General features: G+C 51.9%; 1 protein-coding gene across 8 annotated transcripts in view; it reads left to right on the top strand.

Annotated features, from left to right (window-relative positions):
* DENND2B (DENN domain containing 2B) overlaps nucleotides 1-22,222 on the top strand; it is a 151,076-nt gene extending 128,854 nt beyond the window's left edge. For 7 of the 8 annotated variants that reach the window (XM_036860064.1, XM_036860061.1, XM_036860062.1 and 4 more), the window contains 15 exons: nucleotides 1,491-1,706; nucleotides 2,678-2,774; nucleotides 3,399-3,443; nucleotides 4,452-4,636; nucleotides 5,722-5,831; nucleotides 6,023-6,092; nucleotides 8,859-8,936; nucleotides 9,475-9,615; nucleotides 13,353-13,501; nucleotides 17,331-17,508; nucleotides 17,792-17,833; nucleotides 18,819-18,930; nucleotides 19,685-19,924; nucleotides 20,816-20,902; nucleotides 21,436-22,222. In XM_036860064.1, the coding sequence (XP_036715959.1) occupies nucleotides 1,491-1,706; nucleotides 2,678-2,774; nucleotides 3,399-3,443; nucleotides 4,452-4,636; nucleotides 5,722-5,831; nucleotides 6,023-6,092; nucleotides 8,859-8,936; nucleotides 9,475-9,615; nucleotides 13,353-13,501; nucleotides 17,331-17,508; nucleotides 17,792-17,833; nucleotides 18,819-18,930; nucleotides 19,685-19,924; nucleotides 20,816-20,902; nucleotides 21,436-21,470 (1,785 nt within the window). In that variant the 3' untranslated portion in view covers nucleotides 21,471-22,222. The remainder of the gene's footprint in view (nucleotides 1-1,490; nucleotides 1,707-2,677; nucleotides 2,775-3,398; nucleotides 3,444-4,451; nucleotides 4,637-5,721; nucleotides 5,832-6,022; nucleotides 6,093-8,858; nucleotides 8,937-9,474; nucleotides 9,616-13,352; nucleotides 13,502-17,330; nucleotides 17,509-17,791; nucleotides 17,834-18,818; nucleotides 18,931-19,684; nucleotides 19,925-20,815; nucleotides 20,903-21,435) is intronic. The other variant, XM_036860065.1, reaches the window with a different exon arrangement.
* Nucleotides 22,223-25,864: the final 3,642 nt, after the last annotated feature.

Below are 25,864 nucleotides of genomic sequence, written 5' to 3'. Positions count from 1 at the left end.
TGGAACCACTCCCACTGAGTAAATGGTTGAATGGATGAATCTCCAAGGAATGGACTGATAGAGGCAGAATGAGAAGAAAGGTGAAGAGTCGAAGGAAGCTCTTAGACTGTAGCTCATTCTGGCCTTGTCCATGGTGGGCAGGAGGCAGGAGGATGGAGATCCTATCTTGGACCTACCCAAGCAACTCTAACTCTCCTAGATCTTTTTTTTTTAAAATAAATTTTATTTATATATTTATTTATTTATTTATTTTTGGCTGCGTTGGTTCTTCGTTGCTGCGCGTGGACTTTCTCTAGTTGCGGCGAGTGGGGGCTATTCTCCGTTGCAGTGCACAGGCTTCTCATCGCGGTGGCTTCTCTTGCTGCGGGGCACGGGCTCTAGGCGCGTGGGCTTCAGTAGTTGTGGCACGTGGGCTCAGTAGTTGTGGCACGCAGGCTCAGTAGTTGTGGCACATGGGCTTAGTTGCTCCGCGGCATGTGGGATCTTCCCGGACCAGGGCTCGAACCCGTGTCCCCTACATTGGCAGGTGGATTCTTAACCACTGTGCCACCAGGGAAGCCGCTCTCCTAGATATTTTATAACACTGGCTAGAGAATATAAAAATTATTTCTTCTGGCTTTGGAATGATGTGACTTTTTATAAAAGATTTACCTTTCTAATATGCTCTGTTCAAATAAGCTTCCATTGAATTTGTATTTCCAGACTGATTGGGTGGGAAGGGGAAATTGGGGGATGGGGGGGGGAGGAGGACTTGCTGAAGAGTGATGAGAGGCAATGCCAGATTCAGACGGCAGGTGGAAGGCATGCCAAGTTTGCAGGGGTGCTGCCTTTTTGGTAGTGAGCAGGATCCGCCGAGAGTAAGGTGCCCTGTGCTGAAGGGTGTCAGTCTAGCCAGAGGGAGGCAGAAAGTAGATCCGGGCAGGGATGGGAGCAGCCCAGGACCATGTAGGTGAGGGAGCCACTGGCTCCGAGGCCTGCCTTGCCAGGCTTTGGTGGTCAGAGCCCTGTATTCTCCCTGGAAGAAGTGGGCAGGGCTGGCATGCTCACTTGACATGTAGATTCTGGCCTCTGCTAGAGAAGCCTTTTAGGACTAACTCAGGGGCTGAGTGGGGAAGACTGGCTCCGTCGACCACACCCAGTAATGAGCAGAGTCTAAGCCTTGTCCCAGAGCTCAGGAGGGGCCCGCAGAATTCTCGCTTGGCCTTCTTTTTCCACTCAGATGACAGCCCAGTTTTCTTGGTCTCTGCTTTCTTTTTTCTGGAAGAAGTAGTTAAGCTTCCTTTGTGGAAGCAAGTATCTAATCTAGCCCTGACCTGCTGCTCAGCAGCTGAGCTCTTAAAAGAGGAAACCCTGGTAGATGGAAACTCCAGGTGGGATTTGGAGGAGTCTGGGATGCCAGCCTGTGGCTGCTCTGTCCAGGTCCCAGCAGACAGGTGCCGGCCAAGGCATCTGTGCTGAGTCCTTCTCCCATGTCCCCTCTCCCATGCCAGCTCTCCCTGAAACCCGGCAGCCAGTCCCTACGCAGTGGGAACTGGTCAGAAAGGAAGAGCCACCGGCTGCCACGATTACCCAAGAGGCACAGCCATGACGACATGCTGCTGCTGGCTCAGTTGAGCCTGCCATCTTCACCCTCCAGCCTCAATGAGGACAGCCTCAGCACCACGAGTGAACTGCTGTCCAGCCGCCGGGCCCGCCGCATTCCCAAGGTAGCCTCCCCAGCTGGAGCTGGCTGGGGCTGGGCAGGTGGGCAGGCAGGCGGTGGCTCTTCTCTCTCTCCCCCTCCCTCCCTCCCTCCCTCCCTCCCTAATCTGGGCCTGCTTCCTCAATTCTCCTGAAATCAATTTCAGGTCCAGGCACTGGCCTTTCTTTTTCATCTGGCTAATTTCCTTCTCTTATCAATGAAGATGCACTAAGTGATTAATGCTGTGCAGATGTTAGGGGAAAACAGGCTAGCCTGGCCCCCAGGGAGTGCTCCACGCCACTGGGAGGATGGAAACAGTCCTTAAGAAGCTCCCCATTAGTGAGTGTGGGGTGCGCGAAGTCTCTGTGTACACAGAAACATCTCCAGGCTTTGAAGGACCTAGGATTCAAACATGGGTCTTCCTTTCTATAACTCTCAGAATTGAGAGTGTTCAGCAATGATTTGCACACATAGGCAGCCAGGCCCAAATCCCCAGCCCAAAGCAGCAGGATTTAGCCAAGTGGTATTTTTAGCCTACAAACAATGCTTGGGTATATTGGGAATTTAGCTCCTTCCTGCCAGGGCCCCAGGTTGTAGCCCAGAGGGGAAAGGCTCAGTCCTTGTTCCTGTTATTGCCTCTGAGCAGCTCTTTGTCTCACTTGGTTCAGGGACTCTTGAGACCCAGGAGCTCCCATCCTGTCTAGTTTGATCACAGTTCCTTCCTCTGGGGAGCTAAGTGTAAAGTCCTTGTCTTAGGGGCAGGAGACCACTAAGGGGACAAGGAGATGGGGAGCCACCAGTCTGCCCTTGGGGCCAGTGCAGCAGGGAGACCAGTACTGGGCCCAGTGCAGCAGGGAGACCAGTACTGGGCCCAGTGCAGGGAGGGCAGAAGGCTTGTACCAGTAAGGGAACGGACGGCCTCTGTAAATCAGCCTTCTGAGGAGCAGGGGCAGTTGGTGTTAGGGTTGCCTCACCCTCCCTGCTTTTCTCACCCAGCTTGTCCAAAGAATTAACTCCATCTACAATGCCAAGCGGGGAAAGAAGAGGTTAAAAAAGCTGTCCATGTCCAGCATTGAGACATCATCACTGAGAGGTAGGCCTGGATGCCCGAGCTGGCTCAGGTTTCTGGGGCCCTTGGGCATTAGAAGTGGGGAGAGGCATGGAGTAGCCTCAGTTTACCCTTCCATGGGGCAATCGTGGGATCCTCCTGTCTCCTAGGAGGGTAGAGCCCTGCGAAAAAGTGGCCATATAGGAGGGGAGGGCCAAAGAGGGAAGAAAGCCTTGGGAAGGGTTAGTGCAGACTTTGGGCTGTGAGGCCCTGAATAGGAAAGTGGGTGTGGGAATCTGCATCTGGCAAAAGGAAAGGCCAGACTTACTGAGCACTGTGGTCTGTTTCCCATTTCAAATCTTGGCCTCCTGGAGGCAAGACCCTTGTGTTCCAGGCTGATAGGCCTCTCTGCTGGCTCAGCCTCCAACTTCGGCCCTCAGCTTGCCCCGAATCAGGACTGGATGGATAGGGGTTTGTATATAGATTAGCACCTGCAGTTTGAGCTCTGAGGGACCCTGGCCCCAGGCCACGCAGCACCTGGCCAGGGGCCCTTTGGAGCCCGGACGAGGAACATCCCTCATGAGAAGAGTTGGGTGGGGGGGGGCACAGAAAACATTTGCTGTGGGGCAATGGCTCAGCAAGCATGCACTCTGCTCTTAACTTTTCCAGATGAGAATAGTGAGAGTGAGAGCGACTCCGACGACAGGTTCAAAGGTGAGGCATGGCTCCCCAAGAGCATGGAACCCTCTCCTGCCCTGGCTGTGGGGAATCAGCCTTCCCTTCTCTGCACATACAGTTCCAATATCCCAGAGTGGCCCCATTTGGAGAGGCGATGGCAGGCAGGATACGAGGCCAACAGAGCAAGGAGCTCTAGGGGAGTCCATTCCTACAGTCATGGAGCTCAGCCCTGAGAGGTTAAATGCAACCATCTCCCTTTTCCCAAATTTAAGGCTGGTGACCCTGCCTTACTTTCCCAAGCCGTTGTCCATGAAAATTGGGTGCTAGGTTTGCCTGGTAAGTGATGTGAATCTGGAGGGTCAGAGGTGGGTTCAGTAGGTTACAAGTACCTCTTCTGGTTGGAAGAAATGTGCCAAAGTCTGAGGAAACTGGTACTCTGGAGGCTCTGAGGCCACTCATCTTCCCTCTCCCTAGAAAGGAGAACTGCCACCTCCCTGGAAAGGTTCTGGGACCTTCATGTTCCACAGGGCCTTGGGCAAATCTCTGTTCTTTCTCTACTGGGAAGCCCTGCCTAGACCTTTCTGGATGATTAAAGTATGTGGGAGCTAGCTTGCTCCTTCCCTCCTCTGCTGGTCCCCCAGGCAAGTGGGCAAGTGGACTTTGGGCCTGGGGACAGGGAAAAAGGGTCCAAGCCCAAGGACTGTTAGGGGCCCTAGGATGAAGGCTTCGTGGATGTTCATATCTTCTAGTCCTGCTGGCACAGGGGCAGGGGTGGCTGGGTGCCGTTGATGCATCCCTGGATTTGCCTGGCTCAGGCAGTCTGTTGGCCCCAGCTCAGCCTCCAGAGGCTCCAGGAGGCCCTGACTGTGTCAGGGCAGACAGGCTACACACCTTGCTCCTGCCACTTCTCCCCTGGACCTCGTTGGGCCAGGCCGTCAGACTAGGCTCCTGCACTTAGAGGTGACCCACGGGGATGGAGCCCTGAGCATGGGGTGGAGGGGGCTAACGTGGGGGCCTTGTCCCTGACGTGTGACCTGCCCCCAGCCCACACGCAGCGCCTGGTCCACATCCAGTCCATGCTGAAGCGCGCACCCAGCTACCGGACCCTGGAGCTGGAGCTGCTCGAGTGGCAGGAGCGGGAGCTGTTTGAGTACTTCGTGGTGGTGTCCCTCAAGAGGAAGCCATCCCGAAACACTTACCTCCCTGAGGTCTCCTACCAGTTTCCCAAGGTGAGGCCCCCTCCCTCCTTCCCTGCCCCCTCCTCTGCCTCCTCCTTTCTGCCTGGCCCATCTGGGGAAGAAGAGAGATCCTGTTCCTGCCTTAGCAACTCACCTCACTGCGCTAGTCCTGAGCATGGCTGCCTGTAGCCAGGAGGGAGGAGAGGGGGTGGGTTTGGGCCAGTGAGTATTCGGAGGATGAGGGCGGAGAGAACGCCCCCCAGCGTGCCTAGAATGAGATCCACGTTGTTTACAGGACTTCAAGGGTCCTGAGGAAGGGCCCCCAGCTACTTCTCCTACCTTATTACTTTTCCTTTCTCTTTTTTAACCGCTTCATTGAGATACAATTCACATACTATATAATTCACCTGTTTAAAACGTACGATTCAATAACTTTTAGTATAGTCACAGTTATGTGATCAATTTTAGAACATTTTCATCACCCCCAAAAGAAACTCTGTACCCATTAGCACTCACTCCCCATTTCCCCCACCTACCGGAGCTCCTGCCACTCCTTCCCTGCTCGCCCCAGCCAGCCTACCCGGCCTCCTTTCTCTTCCTGTAACACTCGGGCCCTTTCTCTCTGCCATTGCCTCTGCGGGGAACCTTCTTTCCCTAGCTCTTCACTTGGCTGTTGGCTCTTTCTCATTCTTCATTCTCCGCTCAAATAGGAGATCTTTCTAGATACTCTAAAGTAGCCCCACCCACCCACTTATCTCTGTCATATCGCCCTGTTTATTTCCTTTGTGGCACCCTCTGAAATTTTGTTGTTGATTATCTCACTCTGCTGACCAGAATGCACAGGGACGGGGACCTTGTCCACTTGGTTTTCTATTGGTAGCCCAGCACATGCCAGGTGCCACGTAGAAAGTGCTAGTTTGGCATATATTGAATGAATAAATGATGACTCAGCCCACACCCGGACCTCTCTGTGAGAAATGGGAGTGGGGTCAGGGTACGGTTGCTGAGAAGCATGCCAGTTGGGCAAACACCACCTAGGACTCTCGGGGGAGGAGATATTTGTCAGCTACCCCCCACCGGCCCCAAGTTCCACGTCTTCTCTTATCTGTCTCTCCCCACATTCCTCTTCCTTGCAGCTGGACCGACCCACCAAGCAGATGCGGGAGGCAGAGGAGAGGCTCAAGGCCATTCCCCAGTTTTGCTTCCCTGATGCCAAAGACTGGCTTCCTGTGTCAGAGTACAGCAGGTGAGGCCTGGCCTGGCATAGCCTCCTTTACCCCCATGACAGTGGGCAGCTGAGTCTGGCCCACCCTAGTCCCAGCCTCCTCTCCTACGGCAGCCTGGTCCTTCACCCCCTCCCTGGGCGGTCCCTCTTCTTGGGGGCTGTTTCCTGGGTCCTCTGATATTTCCCTGATGCCAGACTTCTCCGTGTTCCAGTGAGACGTTCTCTTTCATGCTGACTGGGGAAGATGGCAGCAGACGCTTTGGCTACTGCAGGCGCTTACTAGTAAGTAGGGCCATTCGGTCCTCAGGGACTGGGCCACAGTGTTTGTATGTGTGTATGCTCTTCTTTAACTTGAGCTTGTAGAAACTTAAGTTGTTCTATGTTCTGCAGGCCACACACACACACACACACACCACGAAGCACTCCCTGGGATGGCAGGACTTAAAGTGGCCCCTCTGATTGGGCCCCAGGATCTAAGATAATCTACAATAAGGGAAGAGATTGGATCACTTTCTACTGGGCTGTCATATGTTTTTAGCTCTTCTATACTTTTTCTTTTTGTTCATTTACTTCGGGCTTACAGGCTCAGATTGCTGATCCTGACTGCAGGATCACATCAACCCAGCAGTATGTGTGTGTGCATCAGATTGGGGTGGAGGACAAACCTTCCTCGCCCCCATACCTGGCCAACCTGATGTGCATCCTGTCCATGGTCTGGTAGGGCTGGAGGCTGAGCAGGGACAGAGCAGTACCTTCTATGGGATTCTGGGAGAGATGCCTTGAACTCAAGGGAAAGGGAGGGTTTTGAAAATATAAGCCATGTTGTAGAGAGGGAAGCACTACACCATCCCTCTTCTCATTAGTCCTGGGAAATAGATTGAGGTAAAGATAAAGAGAGTCCTGTCACACACTCCCCTGGGGCTCACCAGGGGTATTGTTGGCTTGGGTTGTTGACAGAGTCTCAGGGTTCCCAGGCTTTAGTGGGAGAAGGGGCAGATGAGGGGGATCTTTGGCAAAGGTGATGTATAGCAGGGACTCCAGGTGAAGGATTCTGGGCTGTTCATTCATTCATTCAGAAACATGTAGCATACACCTGCTGAGGGTTAGGCAGCATATGCTAAAGGCACATAAAGATGAGTTAGACATGGCTCCTATCTTTAAGGAACTTTAGATAGTCCAGTAGAGGAGGTAGGACTTTCAATGTAGAAGGCAGGGCAAAGAGAATGAACTGTGATTTGGGATCTGTTTATGTTCCAGGCTAGATGCTTTAAGTATGTCATTTTCTTTATTACTCATAATAGCCTATGAGGTATTGGGTTGGCCAAAAAGTTGGTTCGGGTTTTTCCATAGCATCGTATGGAAAAACCCGAACCAACTTTTTGGCCAACCCAGTATTATTATATATGTTCTTTAGATTAAGAAACCGAGACTCAGAGGTGGAATGACTTGCCCAGGGTCATACAGCCAATCAGGGCCAGAGCCAGGTTGACTCCAAGTCCTTTAACACCAAATCTGGTAGTCCTGGATCACCCCAAAGGGTAGTCTGGGGAGAAGGAGTACTTGGAGATAGAATGCCTGGTGAGTGGGGCTAAGGGAAGGTAGAGCAGTACAGATGCCAGGTGGGGAGCCGGGCAGGTTCACCTGGGCCTGGGGAGGGTAGCGTGCCAAAGGCTGCCTTTGCAGGAGCAGAGATGGAGCAGAGCTGCTCCTTTGCCGCGGGCCTGCTGCCCCCAGGGAAGAGCATGTTTGTCCTGGCTGCTCAGAGAGGGCCTGGGCTGGGTCCCTGCCAAGGGGGCTGGCACTGGCTCGGCATTCCTACAGATTGGACACAATGATTCTAACCCAAATCCCACATACTTGTTTTAATCACTTGGGGCTTTAGGGGAGGCGGGGGAGAGGGAAGAAGAGAGGAGTGAGTTTCAGGCCTAATATGGACAAAAACAGATTCTGCCTTCTCTTTAGATCTGTGACGTGTGGCCAGCAGGTTTGGAGACTGAAATAGCCCATCTGCATTTGCTTAGCAGCCTGCATGAGGGGCCAGCACCTGCTGCTCTGCTCCCTCCCCGCTCGGCCTTGCTGGGCACTCCAGGCCTCTGAGCCAGAGGCAGCCACAGAGCCCTGCCAGCCCCTGGCTGGAGAAGTCAACTCCTGTGGACTCACTCCAGCCTGCATTTGGGGGCTCCAGGCCTGGGGAGCTCTCAGTGCACATCTCCTTCAGCTGCCTACCTTTTAAATCCCCCTTTTACTTTGTTCTCCTCTACTCTGTACATGCCTCTGTCCAGTCTCTTTGTGTTTCTTTCCCTTCCTTTCTGTCAGAAGGCAGCATACTTTAGAGGTAATACAGCAAATCAGAGGCAGAAACAGACTCCTGGTTCCATGACTTCTAAATACATGACCTTGGACAATGGCTTAATAATTTTGAACTCAGTTTCCTCATCAATAAAAGGGAGATAACAATGCCTATCTAACAAGTTCTTGGAAAGTTCCAAGCCCAGGACTCAGATATGGCAAATATTCAATAAATAGTAGTTTGCTTCTCTTATCTGGTGTCAGTTTGCTTTCCTAGAATGGGGATGGATCAAGGAAGGGAGAAAAGAGCAACTGAGAAAAGGAATGTTTTGCAGAATCCCCTCTGGGAGGCAGAAGACCGCCTGGCTTGCTCCTAAGGATGTACACAAGTCCCTCCCTTACCACTGGGGGCCTGGGGATTTAGGGATATAAATCCACACATCACCCTATAGCCTCTGCCAAACCTCTTCGTCCTTTGCCAGCCCCCATCAGTGTCCTCCTGGGGGAGAAGGGTGGAGCCTGTGTAGAGCTTGGCAGGAGTCTGGCACCTTGGGCTGGAAGGCCCAGCAGAGGCTGAAGCCTGCCCCCAAAGAGTGGCAGCCTTTTCCTTGGGGGCCTGGTTGAGTAGAGGTTTAGAAGAGGCCCGGAGTCTTCACTAGAAGAGAGGTGCTTAGTCCTCAGTTCCCGAGGAAAAGGAGTCAGATATAGTAATCATGCATTCTCTGTGTCTGTGTCTCTCTCCTCCTTGTCCTGGCCCAGCCAAGTGGGAAAGGGCCTCGGTTGCCAGAGGTATACTGTGTCATCAGCCGCCTTGGCTGCTTCGGCTTGTTTTCCAAGGTAAGAGGGCTCTGGCTTACTTCCCTCCCCCTTCCCCAAGCTGACAGCTCCCATAGGAGTATCTGCATGCGGCTTAGATGAGAAAACCACCTGTGTGTGTGAGAGGGTGAGAGAAGGCGAGAATGCAAGGGCAAGTGCAAGGGAGCTCTCTGACTCCCTCCCCGTCTACCAGCTCCTGCACCGGCAGTGTCTGCTAATGTCACAGCTCACCCTGGCCCATGGGCGGAGCTGAGTCCTTGGGGACAGAGACCCTGCGGGAAGCCAAGTGCCCAGGAACCCGACCTCAAGTGGTATTTCCTTTGCCCAGCTACTCAGATCTTGGAGTCTGAGGCAAGGACTAGTTAGGGAGCAGAGCTGACACCGAGTGGCCAGGGAGACGGGAAGGGTAGGGTGTGAAGCTCCTGGCGAGATAGTCCGCCATCTCCCAGCTTTCGGCCCGGGCTGGTCAGATGCCGGGCTGCCCTCTTCTCTGCCCAGGAGGTAGGGGAGGGTGGCGCCCTGACACCCTTCCTCTTTGGGCTGCTGGCGGTGGGCACAGGTCCTAGATGAGGTGGAGCGCCGGCGTGGGATCTCCGCCGCTCTGGTCTATCCCTTCATGAGAAGTCTCATGGAATCACCCTTCCCTGCCCCAGGGAAGACCATCAAAGTGAAGACATTCCTGCCGGGGGCTGGCAATGAGGTAGGGATTTCTGCTGCCTCTTCTCTCAGACCATGGACTGGGGCTGGAGTGGGACCTGCTGAGCCAAGGCTCAGTCTCTGGGGGTGCAGAGCACGGCCCCTTCCTTGCTCAACACATTTGTATACCTCACCAACAGGGGCTAAAAGAAGTGAATGACAGAACTGTAATTGTTGCTCAACTCTCTGCAGCTTCTAGGGGCCTTCCCTGACCTGTTCGGACTAAACTGCAGGCCACCTTTTATTCATTCATCAAATGTTTACAGAATATGTGCTCTCTTACAGTCAGGGTTCCTGCAGATCTTGAGGCAGAGTCATATAGTTAAAGAGGGGCACAGCTCGGCCCTTGTGGAGTTCATAGTCTAGTGGGAGAGACTGACATTAAATAAATACTTGTACGTAGAAACAGATAACTCCTAAAAGTGTTAGGTGCCAAGTGAGAGCACAGAGTGAGAGTGTGTAACAGGGGATGTGCTTTAGATTAGGGGCCAGGAAAGGCCTCCTCTGAGGAAGTGACATTTTACTGGGGACCCAAGGTGAGTAGAGTCAACCAGATGAAGTGGGAGGAGGGAGACTGAAAGAGAAGGGTATGGGCGGGAGAGGATTATTCCAGGTAGAGGGACAGCATGCAAAGGCAAAAGTTGGGAAAGCGTGGATGCTTGCCAAGGAACGGAAAAAAAGGCCAGGATGGTTGAAAAGGGGAGTGAGCAGGAGGGATAGACAGCAGGGCCAAATCACAATGTACCTGTAGGCCAAGTTCAGGGTTTTGGAATGTCTCTAAAGCAGGGTTATAAGATCCGAGATATGACGTTCAAAGCTCCCTCTGGCTGCTATGTAGATTATGGACTGGAGTGAAAACAGGGAGACCAGCTTGGATATGTTGCGGTAGTACAGGCAAGAGATGATCGGAGTTTGGATTAAGGTGTGGAGGAAAAGATGGAGAGAATAGATGGATTTGAGATGTGCTTTAGAATTAGGGTCAATAACACATTGTGTTTGATTGGAAGTAGGGGATAGTGTTAGGGAGACTTGAAGGCGAATTCCCAGTTTTCTGGCTTGAGCAGCAGGTCAGCGGATGGAGCACCTGAAGGAGGGGGAGGCTTGTGAGGGGGAAGAGTTTGATTTTGTACACGTTACGTCTACGATGCCTGTGAGACACCCCAGAGAAGACGTTTAGTAGCAAACAGTGTAGACAGGGAAGAGAAGATAGTCCCAAGGGCCTCCAGCATTTAGAGGGCCTGCAGCAGAGGAGCAGCAGCCCTGAAAACCAAGACAGGAGGAGTGCCAGGAAGCCAAGGAAGGGGGCCTCTCAGAAAGGAAGGAGTGATCAGGCGAGGTCAGGATGAGGCGTGGCGGGATTCCTTGAGTTTCAGAAACGTGGGGGGTCAGGGGGCTGAGAAGCTTGAGTAGAGAGACTTGAGAAGTGAATGGGGTTGAGAAGGGGGAATAGCCTGTAGAGACAGCTTTTAAGAGGCTTGGCTGTGGGGAGAAATGGGGAAGGGGCAGTGGTTGAACGGTAATGTGGAGCCAGGGGAGAGTCAGTTGAAGGTGGTTGTCTGGGTGCTGGTGGCAGTGGCCCATCAGAGGAAGAGGTTAAAGCAGCAGCAGAGGGAGGGGACAGTCAGACTGTCAGTGAGAAGGCAGGGCGGTGGGATCCAGGGAGAGACTGGCTTTTTAGGAGAGAAGGGTACTTCCTTGTGTAATGGCAAGGAAGGGCCATGGCTTGTAGATTCTGGATTCTCATCTGATGGCTTCAGTTTTCTCAAAATGGAAAAGAAGGTCATCCTCTGAGAGTGAGAGGTGGATGTTGGGTTTGAGGAGAGGGAAGAAGAAATAACTTAGTTGCTGCAGGGAGTGGAGAGGGTCTGACTAAAGAAACATTGGGTTTGCTGGGAGTGGCGAATGCCATTTAAGGCCTTTCTTGTAGCATCTTTTCTCCCACGCTCTTTTGGAGGGACTTTCTACTTCTTGCATGACCTGGGGGCAGGACCACCGACCCTACCCTGAGAGCCCAGTAGCATGCCGGGGAGTCAGTCCTTCAGGATGGGGCCCAGCCCGCTCAGCAGCCTCATCTCAACGCTCTGACTTGACTTGCTTACTGTCCCTGAACCCTGCTTCCTTTTGCCTAGTAGACACTTCCCTTCTTCTCTCCTTGGACAACCAAGTTAAGCGTCTTGTGCTCTGAGCTGCTGCCCTGACCTCTAAGCCCTCTCAGCGCCCTGTGCAGATGTTAATTACACCTTTCCCCTGTCCTGACACCAAGCTGGTGGGCTGTGATCGTTTAGGCTCATTCAGCCTTACTGGGCTATGATCTCCTTGAGGGCAGGTGGATGAAGAGAGGCCCAGGTCCTGTGAGCTTCCTGTGTGAACTCTCACTCCCTGGAGGAGCCCGGACCCTCGGGGTAGTAGGAGTGGGGCGCTGGCTGCATGCAGGCTCTCAGGAGGGAGGCTTGGGGGAGCTTCACTGTGACTTCTTCCGCGTGGGGCAAGGGCAGGAGGGGCGCAGAGGCCTCTGGCGTGATTGTGGTAAGGGATCCCTTCAGCGCACATTCACTGAGCACTTTGGGTGTACCCCACATCCTGCCAGTCACTGGGCCTTCTGGGGCTTCACCATCTGGTGGGAGAGACAGAGTGTAAACAGATCCCTATAAAAGAGACACATCCTTAGGGCAACTTGTGCCCATTTTGCTGCTTCCCTTGGGCCCAGAGGGATGACTGCTGAGCTAGGAGGTAGAACTTCACTTGTTTAGACTCTGAGGAACAAATGAGATAAGGCAGGGTAAAGCCCCTTGAGGAGAGCTCTGATACCATAGGGCTAAAAGAGGGCGTTCATTTTCCCTCCTGGTTCTCAGGAGATCTACACATCTGTGCTGCCCACATATGCTGAGGAACCAAGGGGAAGACTAGGCAGGCCCTGGTGAGAGCTGCTTTGGCCTGGCCTGAGCGTCAGCAGTTCCTCCTGCTCTCATTGCTAGGGTCAGTTGCCACCCTCCACCCTCATGACTGCCCCCAGGGAAGTGGTCTCTGCGCCACAGCACCGACCTTAGGAGTGGCCTTGCAACCTCTCCGGAGGGAAGATTGCTAGGTCTGGCCCTGATAAAGAGAGGCCTGCTTCCTGGCAAGGTTGTGGAATAGCCAGCCGTTGCCCTGTGTTTCCCTTGTCCCTGGCACAGGGATTAGACAAGCCAGTAGAGATAGAGGCCAGGACAGAGCCTCTGGAAGGAAACTCTTCCTAGCAGGAAAGGGAGGGGGCATGGCAACAAGGACACTAGCACTGTCTGTCCAGAGGTGGGTGAGCAGAGTCGCGCGGAGGGGCAGCGATCAGCTGTGGGGCTGGGCAGGGCGGAGCCAAGGCCTTTCCCTGGGGAGACGGGCAGGAGGGCAGGGAGGGCAGTGCAGATGAAGTTGTGTGGCTCCCTCCCGCCCTCATCTGTAAGAGCAGTCAGCTCTCCTCCCCCCTTTGCTGAGAGCCTGGCATATGGCTCCCCAGCTCCTTCCTTCCGGAGCCTCCCCCATATTCAGTTAGCCCTGTTGCCCACAGGCTGGGCGTCTGAGTACTGTGGGAGCAGAGCTGTGGTCTGAGTGGAGGAGGAGACTGGGTCTTACTACACAGTGGGGTGGATTAGAGGCCTTGGGAAAGCAGGTGGGAAGGGGAGCCAGCTTCCGGTCGCTTTGTGTAGGACCCAGGAGTGGCACCCACCTGATCTGCCTTGACCCACTTGCCCCACTGCTCTCCTGCAGGTGTTAGAGCTGCGGCGGCCCATGGATTCCCGGCTGGAGCATGTGGACTTCGAGTGCCTTTTTACCTGCCTCAGTGTGCGCCAGCTTATCCGAATCTTCGCCTCACTGCTGCTGGAGCGCCGCGTCATTTTTGTAGCAGATAAGCTCAGGTAGGGCCCAGCAGGTGAGGTGAAGAAGGGGGGAAGGCACATCCACTATTGATCCAATGTGATTTACGAGCCCTAGTATATGCCAGCCACTGTCGTATTAGTGCATGGAGTGTGTGTGTATGTGTATGTGTGCGTCTGTGTGTGGTGAGAGAAAGATCAAATGCAGAGGAAAGGTTAGCAAACCCGGGCAGAGAGGATGACTGAGGGAGCAGGGCTTGCGAGCACACAAGATGGCAGGGTTGAGAACCCAATGGAGGACTTGGCTGGAGGGAAAAAGACAAACGCTGCTGCTTTTGCAACGGCCAAGATTGTAGAGGTACAAATCTATCTACATGGAGAAAGGTAAGAAAGTAAGATTTCTAGCTGAGGGCCACACTTCCTCTGGAGGCGGAGGCAAGGCCACCTCTGTGGGATGCTGTATTTTAAGAGAGCGATGAACTTTAGGAAGAGCCACAGTGAGGAAGGGGCAAGGGCACTGACTAGGGATAGTATGAGGAGTGCTGAGCCATCCAGTGAGGGGGCCAGTGAGGGTGTCACCTGGAGAAGGCAACTGAATGGAGTGACCCAGGGCCAGGCATGTGGGGATTTGCAGAGAAGGACCAGGTGAGGGTCTTGAGAGTGCTGGGGAGGAGAGTGGTTGTAGGAAGGTTGGCCAAACTAGGAAAGGGAGAAAGAAGCCCAGGGACTGGAGGTGTCATTGAGGCAGGGGAGCTGGATTAAGAAGAATAAGAAAAGAGCTGACTAGATCTCAAGTCTTAGTCTGAAATGTTGGCATTTATGATTTTAGAGGCAGAGGAGTTCCAGATGGTTGTGGCCATGGGAGGGGGCAGCAGAAATGTCACTGGACATGAGGTGTTCTGGAAGAGGCCGAGCTCTTCTAGGCAGCCAAGGGTTTTTTTCCTCTTTAAAAGAGCGTCTTAGTCCATTCAGGCTGCTATAACAAAATACCACAGACTGGGTAGCTTATAAACAACAGAAATTTATCTCTCACAGTTCTGGAGGCTGGAAGTCCAAGATCACGGTGTCAGCATGGTCACGTTCTGGTCAGGGCCCTCTTCCTAGTTCATAGCTGTCGGCGTCTCACTGTGTCCTCACATGGCGGAAGGGGGGTTCTTTTTTTATAAGAACACTGATCCCATTCATGAGGTCTCCACTCTCATGACCTAAGCACCTCCCAAAGGCCCTATGTCCTAATATCATCATATTTGGGGGTTAGGATTTCAACAAAGAATTTGAGGGGACACAAACATTCAGACCATAGCAAAGGGTATATGTAGGGGATGGGACAGGCAGGGAGAGGATGAGATCTCGGCAACACATTGTATGATTTTTCGTCAAAGAACCCATCACGGGGGGCAGTAGTTTCTTTAGAGTGGTGGAATTAATTTAGTCATTTAGACGTTTATTAAGCTATCTGCTATGTGCCATAACATACGCTAGGCGCTGATATGAGAGGCAGAAAAGAAGAATCCTCTTCCTGGTTTGTCCCCCAATAAGCCCAGGATCCCTGGGGTCTTTCTTTTGTGTGCGTGAGAGGGTCATGAGGAAATGGACTCCCAAATGCCCTCATAGGGCATTGGCGCAGGAACTCAGGGCCACCCTCAGCCCAGGAGAAGTAAAGAGGAGGAAAACCCAGAGCTTCTGGCTTTTCCAGAGAGAGCCAGGTTTAGAAAAGAAGATTGTCTCCCACTTCCCGTCACAGCCTCAGTGCTTCTGTACACCACAGTTCTATGTACGTCATGGGCCTGTCAGGCCTTGTGAAGGGACCGAGCCGGCAACCGGAACTAGCCAGGTATGGCAGCTTCCTGGGGCCCCGTCTGTGCCTTTCTGCCATCCGTGTTCACTGTCTGCCAGCAAAGCCCCCGCTACCCAGCTGTGAGGCTCTGGTCTGGTCAGACCTTGATGCCCCTAGCAGAGCCTGGACCCCGAGGTTTCTTTTCTTGAAGGTTCCACTCCCTTACCCAGGACAGAGCCTCCTCTTGGCCACCCCCATGGCCCTCAGCCTGGCTCCAACAGGGCTGTGAATACAGTGATTGTTTCCCGTGGCTTCAGCTGCCTCTGAACACACTCCTGGACCATTTGGGGAGGAAAATACCCCAGGGCCCTGATCTGGCCTGGCTCAGCACTCAAGTCCTGCCAATCTTGGGTCTTAGAAAAGATGTCTTCCCTGCGTGGGGTCTGCCTCTGACTGAAGAGGGGCAGAATAGGCAGCCCAGTGAGGGCACACAGGCCTGGACTGGGGTCAAGGCTCAGTAAGCCCAGCCACCTCTTGTTCCGTTGCTCACATTTTAGGTTTTCTACAAGTCCTTGGTCCCTCTGGCCTAGTTCTGATGTCTGTGTAAGTGGGAGGGTGTGTGTGTGTGTGTGTAGGTGCACGCGCGTCCACGCACACATACACAGGCTCTGCAGTGATCAGCCCTAAGGGTTGTACAAGCCTTCTGCCTCCCGAGCCCCAGGCCCACTGGAAGGCATTGTGGAGCTGTGTTTCCTTTGACCCTGGACAGCCCCTTTCCAGATCTTTTTCAGATGGCTCTCCTTGGGGTATGGGGAGCTGCTGTCCCTAGGGGAAGGGCTCTCAGGGCCAGCATACCTGTGTCTCTGCCTCAAGGCCCAGCGGTATTTTAGTCATCCATGGGGTGGTAGGACAGCCAAGCAAGGCACTGGCTGCCAAAACGCTTGCGAATGTCCACCGAGGTCCTTCTGGAAAAGAGGGGTTGTTTCTGTCATGGGTTGGAACCATGTTCTCTGACTGGTGGGCATTAGTCATGAAAGGGTGAGAGTCCCTGCTGGAGCTGATCAAGTGGAGCCCAGGGCTTTCATAGCTAACATGTGGGACCAACAGGTGCGGAGAGACAGGGTGGGAAAGGCAGGCTTGAGAATGAACTTGACTCTGGGCCTCTGTCTCCTCATATGTAATGTGGCCCTTAGGGGAGTGCCTTTGACCCCTCTCCTGACGGGTGGATGGTTAAAGCCAGGTGTGTCTCCTGTGTTGACCGGTGACCCACACTCTCCCTCAGCACTCACTTCTGTGCCTTCTGCTTAGCGTCGGGGAGATTGTCCTTCCAGTCTCCCGTTGGTCGTTCTGCTTGGCCAACCAGCCCTGTGGTGCTGGAGGCCTGGAGCCCCCCTCTAGGCCAAGAGAAGGGTGACCCCACTGAGACCTCTGGCTATTTTTTGGAGCATGAGAGGACAGATGGGAGTGGTTAAGAATGGTGCCAGCCTCACCTCAGTCAGTGGTCCTCAGTCAGACCGCTTTTTCCAATTAGGAGAGGGAGGAACGGATAGAGAGGAAGAATGGTAGAAGTAACACTGGGCTGGGAGACAGGAAAACTGGTTGTGTCCCAGGTGTGCCACTTATGACCAGACTGACCCTGGGTATCAATGGCCCCAGCTGTAACATGTGGACCTGATAAGATGACCTTCCAGCTCTTACTATGAATTTGTGATCAACCCTTGCTCAGGTTACCTTTGTACTCCCTGGCCTGAGCTGATACTCCCACACTAGGTCAGGCCCACCTGTGCATTTGGGTGGCTCTTGGGGGTGTGTATGTGTGTTCAAGTGTTGCTATGTACCTTTATGACTGTTCCTAGGTAGAGCCACCAAAGAGGGTAGCGCCATTGTCCCTGAGGTCCTGAGCAGTGGGAATGTGGGAACTTTACCAGTCTGCAAGGTCAGACCCAGGCCCAAGGCTCCTTAGCATTTTTGTGGCACTGGGAGTTTTAACATGAAAGGATGTCCTGAGCCTGGCCCAGCAGGCTGTAACGCCCCTTCCCCGAAGGTGCTGGGCCTGGGCTCAGTGCTTTGTCTGTCTGTCTGTCTGTCTGCCAGTACCCTATCCAGCTGCTCCCATGCGGTGGTGGCCTTGCTCTACCCCTTCTCCTGGCAGCACACCTTCATTCCTGTCCTCCCGGCCTCCATGATTGACATCGTCTGCTGTCCCACCCCCTTCCTGGTTGGTCTGCTCTCCAGCTCCCTCCCCAAACTGAAGGAGCTGCCTGTGGAGGAGGTGGGCCACCTGGGGAGCCAGCGGTGGGGAGGTGGGGGGGTTGGTGTGGAGGAAGGAAGGGACAGAAGGAACAGAAACCCCCAGGAGGGATGGGGGTGGCACGGAGGCTGCTGGGATCTTCTCCTTTGTGTACCCAGCTCTTATCCTTTCTCCTTGGGAGGTCTTTCCCTGGCTGGAGTTATTCCTGTTATCTGACCCTGGGAATCCAGGAGGGCTGGAGGCCTGGGAAGGGCACTGCAGGGATTCATATCCTGAATCACTGTCCCTCGTGACTCTTTCTCAGGCACTGATGGTGAATCTGGGGTCTGACCGATTCATCCGACAGGTAAGAGTGGGACGCTGCAGAGCATGGCCTGACCCAGGGTGGGTGCTTGTTTGATGCAGAGCACCCAGCACTGTCACACACACGACTCCACCTTCACAGCCTGATTGTTGAGCCCTCTGGGTTCCACATTCACAGGACAGACAAGGGTAGAAAGAAGCTGGTCTGAGAAGTCTTGACCTCAGCAGGATCTGCTGTTCTGGTCGGCATCATCAGCTTCTGGAAGGCAGTGTGGGTGTGTGAAGAACATGGCCTGGATCCAAAGGCTTGACCTCTGCCCTCTGCCCCCTTTGAGACACATGATCTTGAACAGGCCTCTGAACTTCTCTGAACCAGTATTCTCATCTCTAAAACACGCATGGTGATAACACCTGCCTTGAAATGTTGCTGGAGGATTATACATGACACACAGAATGCAGCGGAATGTAAAGGTTTGCAATCATTGTCAACTTCAAAAAGCCTCTGTTAGTGGTGGAAATCCTCCTGGCTCTCTATAAAGGAACACAACCCAATGCCGTAGCCTTTGGGAATGTAGTCTGTTACACACCACTGACAGAGCTACGACTCCTGGGTACGAAGCGTCACGATGCAGACACTGAACCAGAATACAGAGACAGGCACAACAGCCTCGCCTCACGCCTGAGACACAGGCTGGGCCACAGTCTCCCCTCCCCCAGCCAACCATGCTTCCCCCCCCTGGAGCCGAAGATGGAGGAACTGGGGAGACTTCATCGTGGTGCTGGGGTAGGAGCCCCTGTTGGTCCTGGGCAGTGAATGCCACCCGCTCCACCGCTTTTTATCTTTGTGACCTTGGACAAGTTTCTTAACCTCTCTCTGAGCCTCAGCTTCTCATCTTAAAATGAGGTTGATAATAGTATCAGGGTTCTTGGGAGAATGAAATGAGATGATATATTCAAGCTCTTCAAACAGGGCTGGCACAAAGTTAAGTGCTCAGTCAGTGTCACTGTGCGGTTTCCTTCTCCTGCAGATGGATGACGAGGACACGTTGTTACCTAGGAAGTTACAGGCGGCTCTGGAGCAGGCTCTAGAGAGGAAGAATGAACTGATTTCCCAGGACTCTGACAGCGACTCCGATGATGGTGAGTGAGGCTTGCCCCAGGCAGAATCAGTTCTGGTCCCAGACTCCCTCTGCTCTGGGCCTGGGCCTCATGGGGCTTGGACCCTGATTCTATGCACCAGACCCTTCTGGCTAGTGAAGCTCAGGTATAGGACCTTGGTCTCACTTTAGCCTAGAATTCTCTAGCCCCACTAGTGTGGTTCTAGGAGTTGTGGCTTGACTGGGTCTGAGGGGAGAGAAGTAGTGTAGTATTTTATCAGAGGGAGTTCAGAAACTTAGACAACATCGGGGCTGCTTCTAGGGTGGCCCAGGCTACAGAGCTACCTCTTGCCTCTAATTCTCTACCTCAGGAAGTTTGGGGAGAAAAACCCTAAAGACAGTTGGCAACCGCAAAGACTCTTCTCGCTGACAGGACACTAGTTATTCCTCCCTCTCAGGCCCTGCCTTGAGCCGCTGCAGGAGATGGAGGGAACTTCCTCTTCCTGTGAAGCCAGGGAAACCACCGAGCGTGAGGGTGTGTGGGGAGTGGCGCTCTGGTCTCTAATCTCCATTCTCATTCATCCAGCAAGTATTCCCCAGCTTCCGTGTTCAGAGCACAGTTTCCGACCTCCTGGCTCAGGAGCTAGTTACAAGCCTGGGAGCACAAGAGCTAAGGTTTCAAGAACAGAGAAGTGGTTCTGGCTGGAGTTCCGTCGAGGAGAGGGAGACACCACCAGCTGGAGGCTGGGGATGCAGGCTCTTGACCTGAACCTCAAAGATTTTCTCTTCTCTTCCAGAATGTAATACCCTCAATGGGCTGGTGTCAGAGGTGTTTATCCGGTTCTTTGTGGAGACTGTTGGGCACTACTCCCTCTTCCTGACCCAGAGTGAGAAGGGGGAGAGGGCCTTTCAGCGAGAGGCCTTCCGCAAGTCTGTGGCCTCCAAAAGCATCCGCCGTTTTCTTGAAGTTTTTATGGAGTCTCAGATGTTTGCTGGCTTCATCCAAGACAGGGAGCTAAGAAAGTGTCGGGCAAAGGGTAAGGCCAGAAGAGCCTGGGGTGGGGGGTTCTGGGGGGATGTCAGGCGTCCTCCAACGTTTCTGCTACCCGCAGGGCTGAGTAGCCAGGCACTGGTGAGCTCCCATCAGGAAGCTCTTGAGTTATTAGCCAGGGCAGGCCTCCTAACATCCCTTTTCTTCTGAGAGAGACTGCCAAGGGCACTTTCTCCTCCTGCCCCAGTACGTGCATTCACAAGGCTGGGCACAGGCTGGAGCCACGTGGCAAGAGTGGGGCTTATCCCTACCTATCCCCGCATTCACAGGTCCTTCCTTACTCAGAGAAAAAGACCAGACTGTGCAGTTTAGGGAGTCCTGAGAATCCAGGGTTGAGAAAGCCCTTGAAGAGAACTGAGCTAGCTCTGTCTTAGGTTGGTGACAGTCTGCCCTCAGAGCACAAAGGTTATCTTATCTCTGTTATTTCATTAGCTCTGCTCACTCTAGGGCTTTTTCATCTCATCAAGACCTTTCTAACCTCAGGGTTATTATTTCTTCTGCCCACTAATACTGTCCATTTAGTGTAACAGACCTTTTGAAACAACATGGTAGAGTGGTCTAAAAGGAGCTGGAGAAGGTGTCCACTTGGGGGCAGCTCTGATACGAGGAGTGGCATCCTCGCCATAATGCGGCTCAGGAACGTGCACTGGGAGGCAAGGGGCTCTTGCCATCAGCAGTGAACACAGTGAGATGTCATTAATAATAGTTTTGATGAGCCAGTCTGAATTCTGGTAGGATGCTTTTATAAGTTATAATTGCAGATCTTTGGTTTCCCCCTTTTTGGGATCTGTGCCCTTTGGTCCCCCTCCAGGAGGCCTCCCCTTCCCTCCCTCCTATGACTGTTCTCTTCCCTGTTCCTGTTTCTTCTCTTCCCCAGGCCTCTTTGAGCAGCGAGTGGAGCAGTATTTAGAGGAACTGCCAGACACTGAGCAGAGTGGAATGAACAAGTTTCTCCGCGGTTTGGGTAAGTAGCTTTGTCACTAATGAGACATATTCAGCAAGAAGGGAGGGACTGGGGGAATCTGTACCCCAAACTACTCTAAACCAATGCCAGTGGGTATTTATATCGGGGCTGTAGACAGAACAGGAAGAGATCTCATAAAGCCTCACCTAGGTCAGGTCTTTCTGGGTGCATTTCTTCCTGAGTGAGCACAAGGGCCATTAGGACCAGTGAGCTCTCCTCGAGGCTATAAGGGGTCTACTACAAAAGTGGCAGTGCCAGAGTGCCCTTCAAAGAGCTCAGCCAACTAAATCACAGAATCATAGCATGTCTCACTTTAAAAGGAAAATTGAGACTGAAGAAGTTAAATGGCTTGCCCAAAGCCATACATGATTAATACCAGTGCTCTAATTAGAGCTCTAGAGTGTTTTCACCATCCTGGATCATATCTAGCTGTAATCCAGTCTTTCTAATCCTTCTCTCCCACTGAGAGGGTCAGGGCTGTTGGAAGAGATGATACTGAAATGTTCTCACTCTTGCCCTCCTCTGGCCCACAGGCAACAAAATGAAGTTCCTCCACAAGAAGAATTAAGCCCCTTTCCCAGTAACAGAGTCCAGTGCCTTGCAGAGCCTGGAGCCTGGGGAGGGGCCCAGCCTTGGACCCTCTGGGCTGCTATGGCTGCTCTGCCCCCACAGACCCCCACCCTCCAAGCCAGCCCACCTCTGCCTTCACAATATCCCAGGATACTGTTTGTAAATAATCTGCTGTAAGCTTTCTTATCTGTTTTTGTAACAAGCAAAGAGAATCCGGTAAATATTTGTATATTCCCAAGAGGCCGGGTGCTTTCCTGCCCTGCCCGAGCATGGATGAAGTTTTGCTGGGTGCTGGTGACTGGCCAATTATGTGCAGCTGACTGTCTCAGCCGAACCACTGATCTTCCCCTGGAGGCTCCTGGCCTGCCTGCCTAAGGCCCCTGCTGCCAGTCTCGGGCCCTGGAGAGCAGATGCTGTCTTGTTATGTACAGGACTATTTTTTTTAAATCTTAGAGTTTCTATTTTTTTCTAGTAGTCCCCCTCCCCTAATCCTCTGTTTTTGAAAGGCAAAGGCCAATCAACCCCCATTTGCAGCATGGTACCAGGCTCTTGGGCCTGGCCTTCTCCTATTCCTCCCACCTTTGTGATGGTCAGTGAGTCATGGGAAGCCCACCCCCCAGCTCTGCTAGTGTTCTCTGGGCCCGGCTCCCACTCAGTGGTGGCCATGATGCGGTACAGGGCATCCCTCCTTCCCATCATCTACGGGTGTTCTCAATAAACAGTGTATAGTTGTTTGGGCCCAGAGCCCCATGTGTTTCTTGGCTTTATTATCTAGAGTTCTCTCTCCAGGGGGATGGGCTGAGGCAGGCCAATCAGGGATGAAACACCTTCATGCAGGAAACTGAGTACTTGATTTAATTAAGAGTTTAGCTTTAGTGTGGGTCACTGACCTCCCCTGAAATTGAGTTCTCTGGCCTGAGCTGTATGACTGCTCTTAGAAGATACCTAATCATTGCTCTAGCTCAGCTTCCCTCTCCAACAGCTAACTGTTCAGATTCTATGTGTTTCCAGTGATGGAGAGAATGTTCATTGCCCCTTGGCTCCACTATTAGGTGAATCATGACATTTTCCTATTCAGTATGAAGCCCTTAAGACATCATTGGGTATCCTAACACTGGTGGAGTCAAGCCCAGCTAAAGCCAATCCAGGGCTTGCTTATAGCCCTGGCCCATTGTCTATGGCTCTTCCATGTCACTCTGTGAAGTTTTTTTACCATTGCAAGTGTAGGTGTGCATATAGAAAATTCTGCTATATTCCTTGGAAAAGCAAGGAGAGAAGCAAGGTGGGGAATATGGGTGGCTTAGGCTTTCCACTCACCCAAGGCCTTCACAGAGCTGAGACCTTGAAAATTCACAGGATGAGGCATTAAGCTGGAAGTCTCTTCATTGGTATTGGCTTTGAGTTTGGTGGATTTGAATCATAGAGTGAAGTTTTCCTGTCCTTCTACCCTAGCCTGCTTGTTAAACAGGAGATGATCCCTTCCTGAATCCCCTTTCCTTCTTTTCCCCATCTCCACTGAGCCCTGCACAGGTCCCAACCTGTCTGTGGTTTGGGGTTGCTGTCTGTCTCATAAAGCAAAGTAGAGGGTTTGTCTTCTGGGAAGACAAATTCGTCTTCTCCTCTGAGAAAGCCTCTTACATAGTTGGGTTTGGCATCTTCCAGGAATAGGAGGGCAGGGATTGAGGCCTCATGAGTAGTCTGGGTTTTCAGCTGAGGTAGAGAGAGAAGACAGTGGTTATAACTGGAAAGTCCAGAGTAGGGTATCGTTACCTCCAGAACTTGTCACTGTTAACTCAGCCTGGGCTTCATGAGTCATAGAAGTGGATTCCTTAATAAAATAATAGTTTACAAAAGGTGCTATTTCTTTCTCCTTTCCTCTCCCTCTCTTTTTTTTTTTTAAATTAATTAATTAATTTATTTATTTTTGGCTGTGTTGGGTCTTCGTTTCTGTGCGAGGGCTTTCTCTAGTTGCGGCGAGCGGGGGCCACTCTTCATCGCGGTGTGCGGGCCTCTCACTGTCGCGGCCTCTCGTTGCGGAGCACAGGCTCCAGACGCGCAGGCTCAGTAGTTGTGGCTCACGGGCCCAGTTGCTCCGCGGCATGTGGGATCTTCCCAGACCAGTGCTCGAACCCGTGTCCCCTGCATTGGCAGGCAGATTCTCAACCACTGCGCCACCAGGGAAGCCCTCCCTCTCTTTTTTAATGTGGCTCCACAGAATCCTCAGACATGTGATCAGATCACAAGATATATAGGTGTAAATTATTACTTTTAAAAATCTATAACTTTTATGTAGCTTTAAAATACACTGCATTTTAACCCTAGGGGTTCCCACCTCCTCCCATGGCCACAGCTCTCATCCCAATCTAGAAAACTGATACTGGCACACAATGGCTTGGAATGGGCTGCAAGGGCCCATACAGTGACTGCTATGGGCGAGGCACAGAAGTCTCATCTGGAAGGTAGAGGAGGGTGTGTCCAGGGGGCCTGGTTTGGGGTTGACAAAAAGTATTTAGGGCTTCTTTCCAAGTTCTGCTTTCACGTGATCTCTGGACACCTAAACTGATGGTTCTCAATCCTAGCAGATGCAACACTCTTCCTCTATAGCAAATACTGTTAACTCCCCCTTTTACTATCCTGAAATGAAATTCATAGATAATGTAACGTACCTAAACACATCTTAACTGTAATATAGTCTTAACCATGATATAAAAGGGGAGAAATAAAAGGAAAAGTATTTTGTCATAAAATAACATGTACTTAAATATGTGAATGCTTGGGCACAACTGTATTAGAAGATATAATTAAGTCAGATGCTTACACCTGTACACAATTACTGTGAATGCAACAGCTACACATGCAGAAAAGGTGTGTTGAATTAGCAACTCAGATTCTACTAAGTGGGTGTTAACCACTTGGTAAGAGAGTTTTCTGAAATGAACAATTTTGGGCAATATTCTAAACAAAACACATTTTGAGCTTCCCCTGATTTAAACAATAGTTGGAATCCTGGAAAACTGAGAAGTATTATGAAAACTACAAAAAAAACCAAAAACAAACACAAAAAACCAATAACACATCTTTTTGATTTTGATTGTGTGTAAAATGAAGGTAGGTTGTAAGCTAGGTTTTCCTTTGCTGTTTAGAGCAGCGGTCGCCAGCCTTTTTGGCACCAGGGACCGGTGTCACGGAAGACAGTTTTTCCAGGCAAGGGGTGGGGCTGGGGGGTTGTCCGGGCAGTAACGTGAGTGATGGGGAGCAGCAGAGGCAGCTTCACTCACTTGCCCACTGCTCCCCTCCTGCTGTACGGCCCAGTTCCTAACAGACCCCTCCTGCTGTACGGCCCAGTTCCTAACAGACCGCGGACCCCTGGTTTAGAATCAACCCATACATTGCAGAACATCAAGCATATCTGGTTGCTTCCCTTCCATAATTGTGACCAAAAATGCTCCCGTACCTTTACAAAATGCGCCCCAGCCCCCCGAGGATGGTGTCGCCACTACCGAAAATAACGGTGCTTAGACAGTGCCTTTCTGGGAAATTGCTCAGGGGCAGCGCAATGCTGTCTCCTCTACCAGAAGTCCCAGTGCCTATGAACTGTCAGCCCTCCTCCATTTTGGAGTTAAGAAAGGCCCTGGGGTTTTCTCCAGTAATCAGTCTGGTAACTTTTACAGCAGGGCAGATTGCGCCATTACATCTTTCTAAATGCTCTTTTCAGTAAATTACCATGCTCTGGTAAACACAATGTTGAAATGAGAAGTATGGGCTTTTTAAAGGCAATATTTTGGAATGCTCTTGGAAAGCAACTGTGGTTCACATTGGATGGTATGTGGAATTAGGACCCCAAGAAAATTATTCTAATTATATCACAGATCAGTTTAAATTTTGTTAAAAATAATACCCTTCATTTTGCAAATAGACTTATAACTCACCTTGTACCCCAAAGGTCTGATTTATAAGGATACATAAGTAGGGTATTTTTTTTTTAAACCAACTTTAAGTGGAAATGAAAGTAACACAAAAACTGGACTGCAAAACAGAGCCAGAAATGAAACATACATTTAACCTATATTCTTCCTAGGGGCGACACACAAAATTAGTTTCTAGAGCCACACAATGTGGCATTCCAAAACATCTTGAATTTACTTGCCTATGGGGGTGGGTGTAATTTTAAAAGGTCATGAAGTTCTAGAATAAGAGAAAATATTACTTTGCAGCACTGACAAGCCACCATAACTATTTTTTTTAAATTAATTTTATTTATTTTTGGCTGTGTTGGGTCTTCGTTTCTGTGCGAGGTCTTCTCTAGTTGTGGCGAGCGGGGGCCACCCTTCATCGCAGTGCGCGGGCCTCTCACTGTCGCTGCGCACAGGCTCCAGACGCGCAGGCTCAGTA

Source organism: Balaenoptera musculus, chromosome 8 (assembly GCF_009873245.2).
Source record: "Balaenoptera musculus isolate JJ_BM4_2016_0621 chromosome 8, mBalMus1.pri.v3, whole genome shotgun sequence".
In the NCBI taxonomy this organism is placed as follows: Eukaryota; Metazoa; Chordata; class Mammalia; order Artiodactyla; family Balaenopteridae; genus Balaenoptera; species Balaenoptera musculus.
This window is presented reverse-complemented; position numbering and strand designations above follow the sequence as displayed.